The following is a 15,177-nucleotide window of genomic DNA, read 5'->3' as shown; positions in this document are numbered from 1 at the left end:
AATCTCGTCATCGAATTGTTTCCAAGAAAACCGATACTAGGAGACGGTACACTACTGTAAAGATCAATGGACTGCCTACAAAATATTACCAAGAACACAAAAAAAAGTGTGAAAATTCTGTGTCCAAACCAATCAAGAATCATAAGAATGAGGATTAGTAGTAGAGAAACCTGTAACTCTGAGGCCAGGCAGTGGTGTAAGAGCTAGGCTTAGTGTGAGCTTGGTTTTCATCATAAGCATCATCAGAGGAATCAGAATGGCTTCCACCACCATCTTCTTCTACGTAATCTTTCCTGTCGTCTTCGTCCTCACTCTCAATGTAAAAGCTTTGATCAGATGGTACGTGATTCATTTTTTCTTCCTCCTAATGAAATTTGATAAATTCAGAAAACAAATCGAATACGAATGTAGATAACTAGGGTCAACAAGATCTAACTTGTCAAAAAAGTCTCTGTTCTGTTTCTTGAACAAGATTTTGGAAAGAAAAAAAAAATCGAAACTAGCTTCAATTATTGAGTACCAGATCATCACAACAAGAAACAAAACGAAACATGGGAAGAAGATTGTCGGAACAAAAAAAAGAAGAAACAGAATTGAGAGGATTAAGATTTGAATCGACAGAAGAGAAAACAAGTCATAAAGAAAGTGATGAATAGTTGTTGGTGTAGAATAGAGTTTGGTGTTGTTACCTGAAAGAGTTTGGCTGAGATTCAAAAACAATGATGTGCTTCGGATCAGAATCGCTGGAGAGAGATGCAAAGAGAGAAAGAGAGCTCTTCTGAATTCTGATAGGAGAATATAGAGAGATGAGAGTGGAAGAGAGAGAGCGGCTTTTTCTCTGTTGTAGGACTAGAAAACAAATACTAATAAAATAGGAGGAGAAAGGTTTTTAAATTAAAAACTCTAATTACGGGTTAACTTATTTCTTAACTTATTTAATCATGATTGAGTGGGGATAATAATATTAGGTGTAATAGTATTAACTGCAGTGGTAATAAAATTCCCAGTGAGTATGACTGCCAAAGTGACAGATGTCTCTTCCGAATAGAGAAATTTCATAATATGATGGTTTGGAAATCCAAAAATAGTAACCGATTTGGTAACCAAATTTGTTTTGAAGATTTTATTCTATTTTATTCTGTATTTAAACCCATGAGATTCTTTTTTTTTTGTTAGAAATTGGAATGGAATCTAAATTTTGAAAACATATTTTGATAATTTTTTGGGTGACTAGCATGTTTTATTAAAATAGAAACAACAAAAATATATTAAAGAAAAAAGATGAGTTGAAAACATCTGTCTCTTTTGAGTAATGGTGACGAATTTTATAATTTCATCAACGACTTGGATTTAGTCATATAGAAAACCTAATATACTTTGTTTTAAAATTAAATATTAATTGGTTAATTCTAATTAAAGTAATGTTTTACTATGAAGCTTTGGTGTGATTTTATTTGTAGTATTACATTTACAATGTAAGAGTTCGATCTTTACCATTTTATTTTTGTCGACAACTTTACCATTTTTTGCGTACAATATCAGGCGTGTACGTAGTAAAACCCAAAATAAAATCAAGCGTTGTATGAATGTACACGAGAGCATATGCTCAAGTGGAGAAAAAAAAGACAAGAACCCACGGCTTTAGGACAACAAGGAGATGACTGGATGACGACGAGTTTGCAAACACAAGTGGTAAAGCGTGAAAAAATGTGATTGGTGGACAATGGAGATTAAGCAGGCTTAATACTGATTTTTTTCTTTTTTAATTTATGGCTCCACGTCAGTTTTAATCTTATACTACTAATTTGCATCTTTGTCTTACTTTAGATATTAAATAGTATTAAATTGTCATTAATTTTTTACTCACACAAAAAAAAAAAAAAAAGATGACTCGTTCGCAGAATCGAGGAGGCGGCAAAACATATCTTGCATATGGAGATAATGTAAATTATTCATTGCAATAGATCAGCTCTTGTATAGTGAGATCCTCTAAATCTCATTTTATAAAAAGTATTTTTTTTAAAAACAACAGACTGTGAATCTTGTTCATCTATTTTTTCCGAAAGAAAACTAACGATAAAATGCCTTTCTAGGTTTTATATGCGTGTGTGTGTAAGAAAGTGTCATAAAAACACACCAAAAAGGTTTGAAAGAAAACATGGGAATGAGCGTTTCTCTTGTTATGATTGTTGAGGATTTTATACTAGAATAAGAATTAACCCACTTTCTGGCAAAAGTATCTGATATATATATATATATATATATATATATATATATATATATAGAATGTTGATGTTTAGTAGCGGACTAATGAAAAATGGATCCTAAAAAATGATTTATATCCCAAGGTTATCAAATTTGATCATTTCAATGAGATTAGGTCAAACATATCTAATAAGGAATGAGGTTAATCTGATAAGAACAAATGAGTCATTGAACACGGATAATAAAATCAAGATTTTATCAAATTTGTTATAGTGTCACACTCTGCAAAAAATGACTAATGATATTGATGTGAACCCGTAAAAAAAAAAAAAAATCTCAATCGCAAGAACACAAGCACATGATGATGTGTAGATCTATTCCTTTGCTCATTTGGACTTTTCTTCTGAAATGATATCTCAAGAGCATGTGCGCAAAATTGATCTCTCTTTGTTGATTCTCCGCATCAAAAATATATCTCCATCCCCACATGTCTTCATTGTTTTTTTTAGGATCCAAATTGTATTTAATACAAAGGAGAGGAAGATCGTTTCGTCCTCACAACAAATTGTAATCATCATGATATACACCTATCAGTGCAAAATTGAAGGTTTAGACAGCTCAAGAAATGATCTTGCACATCAATCATTATTGAATCGATATTTTGATTTTTGTCTTTTTTTTTTTTTGTGTGTGTGATAAATTATATGATTACACTCGTTATCAACATAATGTCCTGCGTTTGTCTCCTAGCGATGATTAATGTTCGTCATATAAATTGCAAGTAACCATGTTATGTAATTGCAAGTAACCATGTTATGTAATTGCAAGGAATATAAATTGTCTTGGATATATATATAGTTCATGACATAAATTGCGAGTAACCATATTTATGTACCAATGGTGCGTAGGCGTGGGTAGATTTGGAGAGAATGTTAGGCTTTACTTTATATATGGAGACAACAACACAATAATATCGATTACACCATGTACAATTGCTAGGCTAATTTTTTTTGTTTTGATTAATGACTAATCTTCACCTACCACTGATTATCCGATATGTCTGTTTAATTCTATTATAATTCGTCTAGTCCGATTATGTTCCGCTTGATTTTATGTATACTGGTTATTTTTGAATCAAATATAAATCAAATATGTTATTTAAACATTTAAATTAAGAATTTATGATGTTTTACAATAACTAATGTATAAACTTTTAATAAAATTCATAAATTTTCGTTTAAAATTATGTTTTTCTATGTTTACCGTAATTTTAAAGACAATACTATGATTTTATATTTTATTTCACGTTTTTCTTTTAACAGAAATAGAATTGTATATATATATTTAATACTATCTATTTTTATTTTATTATTATTAAATAAAATAACTTTAAAAAACTAAAACTAGTTCCCGGTTAATCTCCAATTTTTTTGTTAGGCGCTAGGCTCACCTTGACCGTCTAATTTCAGATTTCCTACATCTGTTTTTTTTTTTTTTATGTTTATCATTTACAATACAAAAAAAATAAGTTTTGTATAAATAATTTTCAAATTTATATTTCTCGTGTTGATTTCTCAACTTAAAAAAAAAGCTTTTTACATTGTTTAATTTGATATAAACATTGAATTTTTTTTTAGAAATACAGTTTCCACTCTAGTTAAAAGTGAAAACATCATGACTATTAAAACTAATTTGAAATATATACTTTTAGAATTTAATTTTTAGTCTGTAAACTTTAATTTGTTGTTAACTTTTTTTTTTTTTTTTAATATGGTCTATTTTTTTAATTGTGGTTAAATAGAAGGACCTATTTTATTAAAAATCCCAAAAAAACAGAACAATATCCGAAGAATACAATGAGATAAACCCCATCGGAAAAAAAAAACCGTTCTCTCACAGTCTCACTCCCATCGGCGATTAATGGCGTCGGTGGCAGCATCATCTCCGATCTCATTCGCCGCTTCATTCCTTAAAATCAAAGCTTTCCCTCTCTCTCCTCGCTTCTTCCCCATCCGTACACTCCGTTGCTCTGCCTCCTCCTCCTCCTCTGATTCTCTCGAATTCGACATCTCCTTCGCTCCTCCAAAACCAAAACCTTCCTCCACTCGCGGCGGCGGCGTCTCCCCTCAACAGCTCTTCATCCCTTGGATCGTCCGTGGTGATGACGGCACACTCAAACTCCAATCTCAACCTCCTGCTCGTTTAATCCACTCTCTCGCCATCGATGGCACTACACAAAACCCTAAGAAGAAAGATAAACCCAAGAAGAAACAAACTCAAGCTACCTCCACCGCCACCGCCACTACCTCCTCCGTCTCAGTCTCAGCTCCACCTTCGAAACCAGTGCCAAAGCTCTCTAAAGCTGCGCGTAGGTTTTACAATGAGAATTTCAAAGAACCTCCTCAACGTTTAAGCAAAGTTCTCGCTGCTGCTGGAGGTATTAACCAAACCAAAACCAAATCCTTCCTTTGTATTAAAGTTTGGGAATTTATCTCTAATGATTTATAAGAAATTGATATAGTGGCATCAAGAAGAACATCTGAAGAACTTATTTTTGATGGAAAGGTTACTGTTAATGGTATTCTCTGCAACACTCCACAGGTTAAAAAAAGTTACTTGTCATTGTTGGGAATCAAAATTGATGTTTTGATTTACAAAAAAGAAAGCTTAGCTTAGCAATTTCTGTTTTATGCAGACTCGAGTTGATCCATCAAGAGACATTATTTATGTTAATGGAAATCGTATTCCTAAGAAACTTCCTCCAAAGGTTTACTTTGCTCTCAACAAGCCTAAAGGGTTAGTTAGCCTTTTCATAGCCTGTTCACACTTGTAGCTTAGGAAGCTTGTAACCTTTGTTTGATATTTGCATCGTATACCAATGACAGATACATTTGTTCTTCTGGAGAGAAAGAGATCAAATCGGTTATTAGTTTGTTTGAGGAGTACATGTCCTCTTGGGTAAGATACTTTTATTTTCCTGTTCATGAATTGTCTGATTCACCATTTAAATGAGCCTTTTAAAGTATGTTAGATTGGAATACTTGGTTTGAAATTACTTGTCTTTGCAATGTAGGATAAAAGGAATCCAGGGACTCCCAAACCTCGTCTTTTTACCGTTGGTCGTCTTGACGTTGCCACAACTGGATTAATAATAGTGACAAATGATGGTAATTGTGTTCACTTAATATCTTAGTTTGTACAATTGTTTTAGGTCTTCTGTTCTTCTAAAAGGAATTTTAAACTTGTTGCTATACAGGAGATTTCGCTCAGAAACTTTCACATCCTTCATCTAGTTTACCGAAAGAGTGAGTTCACATATTCATTTAACATACCTTCATTACTCATGATTAGGTGATCATCAATTTGTATAAAGACCCTTTGGTTGAGTAAGATTAATGAAAAAGGCTAGCTCGTGCCAAATACTTCTTAATGATTATAATTCAGATAGATGTTCATTGCAGAGTTATTTTTTTTTAGCTTTGGCTGCTGGTAGTAGTCACTAATTCGAGATATTGTGGTTTTAGGCTTTGATCCTCTTAGTTGTATCAATTCAAGTACTTACTCTTTCTTTGAACATTTATGTTCCTTCTAAATAGTTCTAAGGATTTTGTGTGTAATGGCAGATATATTACTACAGTTGTCGGTGATATACACAAACGGCACTTAATGGCTATTAGTGAAGGGACAATTGTGGAAGGAGTACACTGTGTCCCGGATTCAGTTGAGTTGATGCCAAAGCAGCATGATATACCAAGAGCACGGTTGCGTATTGTGGTATTTTTCCAAAGCTTAACTTCTCTCCATTGTTGTAGTCTGATGTTGTTGTTTGCCGGTCATGACTTATCTTGTGGAAAGTTAACTTATTTTGTGTTGACATGTGCAGGTTCACGAAGGGAGGAACCATGAAGTCAGGGAATTGGTGAAAAATGCTGGGCTTGAGGTCAGCTTTTTTCTTATGCATAAAACTTTTCTCCTTGTTAATAAGAGTCTGAGAAAACATTGAGTCAATACCTCATTCCTTGTGAACATACTCATTTGTGAACTAATGTTGGAACTGTAGACTTTGTAATTATGAGATTTGTTTATGTGTTCATTCACTGATAGAGATTTCCAAATCGTTTCACGTTACCTATAGTAATTTGTTTTGCCTTGACTTGTTCCAGGTTCATTCATTGAAGCGTGTCCGTATAGGTGGATTCAGACTACCTTCAGATCTTGGGTAATGTTTTCTTGCATTGAGGCCAAACCTTTGTTTATGTTTTCTTTTTTTTTTTCCGGTTCTTATCCGTTTGTTGATTTTACCTGACTGTTGTTCGAGTATTTGATTAGAATCGTTGGGGGATGATTTATGTAATTACTCATTTCCTATCTATCAGCTAGTTTCGTTAGACGAAAGAAAATCAGACCTTTTAGTTGCTACAACTCATATGTTAATTATATCACACAGGCTAGGGAAGCATGCGGAATTGAAGCAGAGCGAGCTAAAGGCATTGGGTTGGAAGAATTGAAGATGACTGCTACAAGCCTACAACTGAACTCTTCTTCTTTTAAGGGATATATATATAGGCTAAGTTAACTGTAGAGTATATGTTCATATTTATATGTTATGTTCTTCAAGATGAATATCATATCTATATAATCAAACCAAAGAAAAATCGGTGAATGTGGACTCTCTATTTTTCTGGGACCAAAAAAATCTATTTTATGGCCTACTTTTGCATATCCTTGAAAGAACAAGTAAAACTAGAGCTTTCTTTGGTTTGAAACTTCCTTAATTGCTTCATCATATATAACCAGATGAGCACTGTCTAAGATCTTTAATTAGCAATTGAGATGTTCTTTTGTTTTTTTTAGACATCTCAATTAGGGCAGAAAAAAATGTATAAGAACGTGTGGGAGCCAGAAGTCACTGGTTCGGAGAAACCTATAGAGTGGAACTGGAACGTCGATTTCCCTTCTGTAGACCCACCTGTTAGGGGACCCTCTTGGACTTCGTTGCTACAATGTTCAAAAGGTTAAAAAAGAAAATGGACAAATCCATTTTAAACAAATAAACTTATCGTATTAGTTAAAAAACCAACGTAGCCAAAAAAAATCGATATTAATGATAAAAGAATTGGGGGATTGAAATATCGATGATCCAAGATTTCGGGGATCAATATCGATGATCCAAGATTAAGGGTGTGACATGTAAATCCAGTAAGCATAGATAGTGGGTAGGGATAAAACAGAGAATCTGCAACATCAGGGGTTAGAAGACACACCGTCATAAAACTTTCAATATCTTTGTTACAATCGAATTTGTTTCAAGTGAGTTATGTATGAGGGAGAAGTTTTTGTAACTAGCAAAATTCAATATTGGTTATGCAAAACTCAAAAACCATTAGAAAAAAAAGTCTCACTTTCAATTTCAGACATAAATCTTGAATCAAAAGAGAAAATAAAAAAGCACAAGTCTTTGTTGTCCCTAATTGTGAAATAAAGAGAGCCAACTGAAATGGCCGGATGATGATAATAGATAACAAAGACATCCTAAATAATCATCTGGAAGAAATCAGTTATCAGGTTTTCTCGGCGTGCTATTCTGATAAAGCCACCAATTTTCTCGCGAGCACATATTTCTCGCCCTTTAGTTCTCCGGCCCCAATAATGTTATGACATGCAACGCCATAATGTTACGAAGTAGTTGTTGCAAGTCGAGTCAGTGTAAATATTAACAAAATTCGATAAGATAATAAGATAGTATTTTTTTGAAATAACCATATAAAATATGATCCCAATAATATCAAAAATTAATAATAAATTTACATATATATATATATTGATATAGTAAAAAAAAAAATATTTCTCCTAGAAGCTCATTTCTATAGAACAATTATAATGTCGTTTTTTCAAACTATAATGATATCTCTAAAATATTCTATAACATGTCATAAAAATAGTTAAATTTTTAAAATTTTCAATTTTTAGATATGCATCATTTACAATTTGATAATTTGACATACTATAAAAATAGGACAATTGATATTATTATTCATAAATTTAAATTTATTTATGGCATGTGTATAAGTCAATTTGTCTATAGTATTTGTAATTTATTATCAGTAATGTTTTCTAAATATTACAAGTTTAATTTCTAAACTATAAAATTTACAACATCCAAAAGTCTAATCTTGTTTTGCTAAAATTGTCTCAATTCATAATTTTTTAAAATTTAAACAATTAAAAATATATCTATAAATTAATAATTATTAATTATACTATAAAATAATAATTATTAATTTATAGATAAATTAATATCACTATAAATTAATAAAATGTCTTGGTCCCAACATTATTAATCTATAGAGTTTTTACTGTATATGTTAAAGTTAAACATATATAACTTACCTCTTTGATTTGTTGATATCTGGATAAAAAATGGGTATACAACATCTTCAATTTTGTTCAACCACACCAAATTAGTTAGGCAATTCTTGAAAGAAATACAAAAGGGCAATTTCGTTAACAAAATGTATATAATTGTATAAGGATTTTGTTCCATCTTTTAGACTGGGGAACCGACGAAAATAATCAAATATAAATAACGATCCTTTGTTAAACAATATCATCTATCAATAATTAAAACTATAATATGATAAAATATAGTATTTTAAATATTTTATTATTATTTTATTTATTTATTTATTAGGGATATTCAATTTGGATAAATCCAAGCGAACGAAAATATTTGATGTGAAAAACTAAACTATCGTTTAAACAAAGTCACCATATTCTATTTCCTAACAAACCATAGATTTAATTAGAACATGAATGCTAACCAAAACAAAAACAGTACAAACCATTTATTATTGGTTAAGTTTTAGTTTAAATATTACTATTCACTTTAAAACTGAAGGTCCTCGAATCTAAACCAAACCAAAGCACCATTTTTACATATAACTAGACTTGTATAGATATTTTAGAAAATATTATAATATTATTTTCTTGAATTAATTTGATTGGATCTTCTAATAACAACAAACATATAAATACTTTGTCATGAAGAAAATTCATAATAATCAAAAGAAAATATTTATTTATTTTTTAAGTTTTCAAAAATACTTAATATGTTCATATTTATTAGTTACTGAACGAGCTTGTTAAACGAAGCGCATAGTGGATATAGCTCTAATAAAATATATATTATTAACTTTTCAAATCATCTATCAAGAATTAAAACTGCTAATTGTTGTTAGAAATTTCAACAATGTCTTAAAAATATCTAAATTGTACTTTGCTTAGCAAAGTATAAAAAACTACCAGATTTTAAACAATCCTAACTGACTCACTTTTTAATTCTACTGAGTTGATTGGGTCTTCTTCTAATAACACAACTTATTAGAGAGAATTGTGTACAATTTTTAAGGTTTATGAACGCATTATGGAGATTTTTTTTGCAAAAGGGAACCATTTCTTGGGTTTTATGGAAAAACTACACTAGTCACATATTCACTCCACACTCAATTGAACATCAGATTTAGTTATGACACTAATTAACTAATTATTAGTGTCAACTGGACCTTAAGATATTTTATTAACAAATTATTTTCCAACCACAACTTTAACATTAATCACATATTCACTCCACAATGAAGGATTTATGAGTAGAACTATATTTTAGTGGACAAACTTTGGTTTTGATTGACAGATTAATAAGATTGTAATGAAATGAAAGGTAAACTCAAAATTTGAACTCTTTGGGATAAAAGTGAATAATTTACATAAATAAGCAGTCTCTCGTAACCACAACGACAGTAATGAAAGACCTAAATCCTCTCAGCAACACGTCCACCAACATCCACATTACCATCCATATCTCCAAGCCATGCCTTGAGACTCGCTTCTTTACCTGCCTTGAACTCCTCAAACTTTGTTGTCTCCACAATATGTTTATCTTTGCCTGAGACTTCTTCTTCTTCTCCTTCTTCTTTTAACTCATTGATTTCCACATCATTGGGGTTAGACTCCGCCTTCTGTTCTTTGAAATCAAGCTGTGGCCATTTGATGTTGCTTGCCTTCTCCTTAGCCGTCTTGAACACTGATGTGAATAAGTTGCTGCTTTCACTAACATCCTGGCTGTAATCAGAACCACGACTTGTTGTGGTTATACTGGTAGATCTGCTCCAAGGGTTTGTGGAGCTGAGGATGACCCCTCTCCTCGGTTGTTTAGAAGACATAATCGATAAAGAGTTCTTGATGTCTCCAATCATGTCATCAGCGATAGGTGAACCACACTCTCTCATTGATTTCACCATGGCTATAGAATCTTCCAAGTCTTCGGTATGCAAGCCTGTCTCACGAGACTTGTCCAAAACGTTGCTGTTGAGATTAAGAACATTTGGTGCTGCGTTTCGGACGTGCTGTTGGATGTAGTAAAGCCCCACTGAAGGTTCGTTTGCAATGTACTTAATCATCTCCGCTAAGCTCTCGTTTATCTCCGCAAAACCATCAACAGTAGAGAACTCATGCATCCTGTAAAAAATTCCCAAAACATTATTAGTGTCTCTTAAAATCAAACAGTGGCAAAGCAAAAGTAGCACACCTGGTCAACCCAAAACAGAACATGAAAACAAAAACTTGATATACAACGAACTCAAGCTATTTAGTTCTCAGCTAATCACTCTTCTTATTGTGCCTAGATAATGTATCAAAGCAGTAGATGTTACCATTAAGCTTCTTAAAAGAGAGGTTTTAAGAAGCTTAATGTGATGCAAACTAAGATTCACAAGCGATCCAAGAGAAGCTAAAGGTTAACAAAAAGAGAGCCTTAAACGAATTGAGGACTAAACTAATCACAAAACACAACCATGTACAATCACTTTGACAACACGAATCAAAAACGCCACCATGTTCAAACACAACCATGTACCGTTCTAGATAACATCAGAAGCATCATCAAATTAGCAAACATGAAACACCTAAAACCCCCAATTGAGTCAAAAACGCCTAATTTTAAAGCTAGGTCTCAGAATAAGAAGGATTCAAACACAAATTGGTACAATTAACATAAACCCAGATGGGAAAATTTATCAAAAAGAGAAATTGAGAGAAAAAAGGAGCTTACAGGAAACCCTAGATGACGACGGAGCAAAGAGGGAAAAGAGGCGAAAGCGGTGGAAAGCTTCAATTATGAATAAGGAATTGGAATTGGAATCTCCGTGTCTGTCCTGTTGTCTTCCTCCTATCATTTGATCACGGGTCTTCCCCAAAAAAAAAAGAGCAATTTCTTCTGAGCTTCACGGTGAAAGTGCAGACAAAAAAAAAAAAAAAAAAAAAAATTGATGCATAATAAGGAAGGAAGAAGACGACGATGATAAGGTCCACACGTCCTCTCTGTCCACGTCATCTCTCGCACGTGTCTACTTCTTACCTCGCACGATTTGGAATGGTAGGTAATTAATCGTTTGTTTACTTTTGTGAGAAGAAGAAAGGAAAAAAAAAAAAGACAACAAGTTAATAACTTACGACGTACTTTGGTCGGAAACGTGCGCGTGTGTGTTAAGTGTTAACTTAATTTCTTTTTAAAAAACATCAAACAAGTGCCGATAAAAAAAAAAAAAAAAAAAACATCAAACAAGTCCTCCGATTACTATATAATTATAAGATCAACTTTTACTTTTGGGAATAATAAATTTTAACCCCTTCATGTGTTATATAGAGTCTGTGGGAATGTTGTTGTATAACATAAATAAGAAAATGAGAAATCAATTACAATTCAAGTTGTAAGCCATATAATGGTAATCAAACATAAGGAGAGGTCACACTTCAAAAAAATCACATAAAGTTTTATTTCCAAAGATAGTGATTCGATTTCAATGTTCCAGACATATACAAATTTCATTTTTATTATAAACACCCAAAGTTTTAGTCAACTAATAACTCATATATTTCGATGTACGCAAAAAAATGAATTTTAGACTTCTTATTTTTGTCAGCTAAGAATTTGGACAATCTCACACTGGTAGAAACTATGACCAACTTTATAACTAAATGTGTTTGAATTGGAACCATTTACATGATAGATGACGTTTAAAAAAAAAAAAATATTTTCAATATCATAACTACTTTCTCACTTAGTTAAAAAGCTTTACCAAAACAAAAACAAAAACAAAAAAACTTAAGTTACTTATTCGTTCATTACCGTTGCAGTGTAAAAAATATTAGAGGATTTTGGGAGAATTGAATCACGTTGCGTTAAAGATGTTCCCAAAACGCCTAATTCGAGCCACAACTATTCATAAAAACCTCGGATTATATAGTCTTTACTGATGAGCTTTACCTATTTTTGAAACGCTTTGTTGTTGTTTTAGACTACAAACTGTTTGACATCATAAAGAATATTACCCACTAGTATTGCAAGTTCATATTCTTAAATGGTGAACTATACTCGGATTATGCAAAGCATGACTCGGCAAGTTCATATTCTTAAATGGTGAACTATACTCGGATTATGCAAAGCATGACTCGGCAAGATCATATTCTTAAATGGTGAACTATACTCGGATTATGCAAAGCATGACTCGGAATACTCATTTTACTATTTTTTAAGTGATACTAATTTAGAATGAGTCCGAATATGTATATAGAATGAGTCCGAATATCTTTCAGCGAACAATAATTTTTATTTAAAAACCACCTAACTTATACACCAGTTGAAAGCCTAAAGAAGGATGAATCGTTGAAAAATGAGTAGTGGCCGAGAGTAAATACATTTTCTTTGTTAACTCGAAAAGAGAGTCGCATTATATGTTCGACACAAACGAGTGCTGAATAACAAACACAGACGTATGTATATGGTCATGGGTTGTCGACAATAAAATATGGTCATGGCCTCATGGGCCAACAAAAGGTCAAAGGTGTCAAATAAGCTAAAGCCTGAGCTAGTAGGGTCCTGAAATCGGATTTCAACTATTTCGTCTACTCTTGTTTTTAATAATCTGGAGATGAATTAATTAATACTAATCTACTGAAGTGGTCTGACCATTAGACTCCTCCTACGCTTATATCTATTGGCTAGACGAGTTCAATCCACGTGTTATGCTTGGTTAATGGGTTATTATTACCAAGTTTAACTAAAGATGTTTAAATCTGATTATTTATTCGAACAAATCTAAAATTCTAACCCGAAAATTGAAATATTTAGATGATTTCAAACGAAAAAGTTGTAAATATTTAGAAGAAAAAAACACTTACAATTAACATCGATAAAATAGAAAGAAAATTAGCATTTTCATAAACTAATTAAAGTTGTGTTTCTTCAAGTAGCAATTCAACAGGATGAATTATCTTTTCCTGAACAACAAGCTGGAGAAGAGGATTCAAAAAGTAAAAAAAAAAAATCGAAAAATAAAAAACTTAGGATATGGCCTAAACTCGACTTGTTAAGAAGAGATGCTTGCAAGTTTCGGAAAAATCGATCAACTTGGTCTAGATGTAATGTTTAGTTTGAATAATAATTTAGGTAGAAAAGAATAAACTAAGTTTGAATAAAGTTTAGTTTTCTATATAATCTCAAAACGAAACTATTTAGGACTTCAATTAAAAATTATATTAATAGAAATATATAGGGTGTGTGGATTGATTAGTTAGTTGGCACCTAACTTGTTTGGAGTGATTATACTTGATCCTGCACCAAAATATTAATTAACGGCATCGTATGTTTGGAGACATTCTAATCCATGCGTGGACCACCAAAACTATACCTTCACACAATCTACACATACTGTAACATCTAAAACAATCGTCACGGATAGTAAAGTCCTGTCATATGAACACTTCCCATGCTGCTGATCTTTATTAAAACTTTGTTATTTTTTTTACTTCGAATAGTAAGTCCTATCATTTAGGTTGATAATATATACGCGTGTTTATTCCAAACGTTTATCTCATAATTAACTGACGCACGTAAAGCAAACTGTCGCCGGCCGCAAGCAATACCTGAAATGCGATATATATATATACAATATTTGGAAGTGTTCCACGAAGGTTATAATTTTTCTTGTGTGAATTGTGATCTGAACATGATTAAATGTGTTTACTATATATATAAAAATCATAGTAATAAGCCACTGTTTACTTCACATATGGAACCCATTAAAATACAAATAGATTTAGTTATTGATAACTGAAAAATAAGGAAAAAAAATCAAGAAGAACATTTTTGTGGTACGTATAAATAATATCTGATGTAATTCCCAAGATTTTAGAGTGATGTCCACACTAGGACTTGACTTGTAACATGGATGCAAATTTATTTGCTAAAACCAAAATATTTGAGAAAATAGATTCACAGAACACACCCGATGCAGATGGTCCACAAACTTACCATTATTCATTCCATAGATGCGTGTGAGCGAATAAATCTACGTACAACTCACATAGAAACACACAACAAATATGAAAATATACACTATTATATAAGAGTGCTTGCGCATGCATATAAATTTGTAAAGACATGTGATAATCGGTGGGTAGACAAAAGTACAGCAAGGATTAGGTAGCTAACACTATGGATTGTTCCTCAGTCTAAACAGATGAGTCAAAGAGAGAATCTTAGTTTAAAAGTTTAAACAATTACTTCATTTCTCTCTATACTTTCTTAAAGCTAATGTCCTCTCGATGAATAGTACGATTAATTAGTTGGTTATGGGTCGTGCTCTTTCTTTTCATAGTTTGTTGTTACATTACTACAGTAGACAATAGATATGAGGTGTGCCATAATTCTCGGTTAATAATAGCCTTTATATGCACACATATAACAGTATATGAAAGAGATAATTAATAAAATAAAAAGAATATATGCGGAATTGAAATGATAATAATAAAAAATGGATTGGGAAAAAGGTGGAGGAGATAGAGGAATCCATGTGTATCCAAGCACTTGCAGACAAAATGAGCTTCAGAGAAGAGAAAAGCAACCTTTAGCTTTTT

General features: G+C 32.1%; 3 protein-coding genes across 4 annotated transcripts in view; 1 reads left to right on the top strand and 2 right to left on the bottom strand.

The window, feature by feature from the left end:
- The window catches only part of LOC104785535 (vacuolar amino acid transporter 1-like), a 9,360-nt gene extending 8,502 nt beyond the window's left edge, over positions 1 to 858 (bottom strand). Inside the window, exons 1-2 of one of the 2 annotated variants that reach the window (XM_010510768.2) lie at positions 690 to 858; positions 320 to 374 (exon numbers count right to left, since the gene is read on the bottom strand). In XM_010510768.2, the coding sequence (XP_010509070.1) occupies positions 320 to 352 (33 nt within the window). In that variant the 5' untranslated portion in view covers positions 353 to 374; positions 690 to 858. The remainder of the gene's footprint in view (positions 1 to 319; positions 375 to 689) is intronic. The other variant, XM_010510767.2, reaches the window with a different exon arrangement.
- On the top strand, positions 4,053 to 6,917 carry LOC104785533 (uncharacterized RNA pseudouridine synthase aq_1464). The gene is made up of 10 exons (XM_010510765.2): positions 4,053 to 4,642; positions 4,727 to 4,806; positions 4,901 to 5,001; positions 5,091 to 5,163; positions 5,279 to 5,372; positions 5,462 to 5,510; positions 5,829 to 5,979; positions 6,089 to 6,145; positions 6,369 to 6,424; positions 6,653 to 6,917. Exons 1-10 carry the CDS (start codon positions 4,126 to 4,128, stop codon positions 6,711 to 6,713), a joined length of 1,239 nt encoding a protein of 412 aa, XP_010509067.1. The 5' UTR covers positions 4,053 to 4,125; the 3' UTR covers positions 6,714 to 6,917.
- LOC104785532 (BLOC-1-related complex subunit 8 homolog) lies at positions 9,917 to 11,528 on the bottom strand. The gene is made up of 2 exons (XM_010510763.2): positions 11,312 to 11,528; positions 9,917 to 10,719 (listed from the first exon to the last, which is right to left on the bottom strand). The coding sequence occupies exon 2, from the start codon at positions 10,716 to 10,718 to the stop codon at positions 10,014 to 10,016; it is 705 nt and encodes a 234-aa protein (XP_010509065.1). The 5' UTR covers position 10,719; positions 11,312 to 11,528; the 3' UTR covers positions 9,917 to 10,013.

This window comes from Camelina sativa, chromosome 5, assembly GCF_000633955.1.
Source record: "Camelina sativa cultivar DH55 chromosome 5, Cs, whole genome shotgun sequence".
Taxonomy (NCBI): domain Eukaryota; kingdom Viridiplantae; phylum Streptophyta; class Magnoliopsida; order Brassicales; family Brassicaceae; genus Camelina; species Camelina sativa.
This window is presented reverse-complemented; position numbering and strand designations above follow the sequence as displayed.

Coding starts and splice junctions, on each gene's coding strand:
- LOC104785532 (XM_010510763.2), bottom strand. CDS start 10,718: ATGCATGAGTTCTCTACTGTTGATGGTTTTGCGGAGATAAACGAGAGC.
- LOC104785533 (XM_010510765.2), top strand. CDS start 4,126: ATGGCGTCGGTGGCAGCATCATCTCCGATCTCATTCGCCGCTTCATTC. Junction 4,807..4,900: donor TTCTCTGCAACACTCCACAG/GTTAAAAAAAGT, acceptor TGTTTTATGCAG/ACTCGAGTTGATCCATCAAG. Junction 5,002..5,090: donor GCTCTCAACAAGCCTAAAGG/GTTAGTTAGCCT, acceptor TACCAATGACAG/ATACATTTGTTCTTCTGGAG.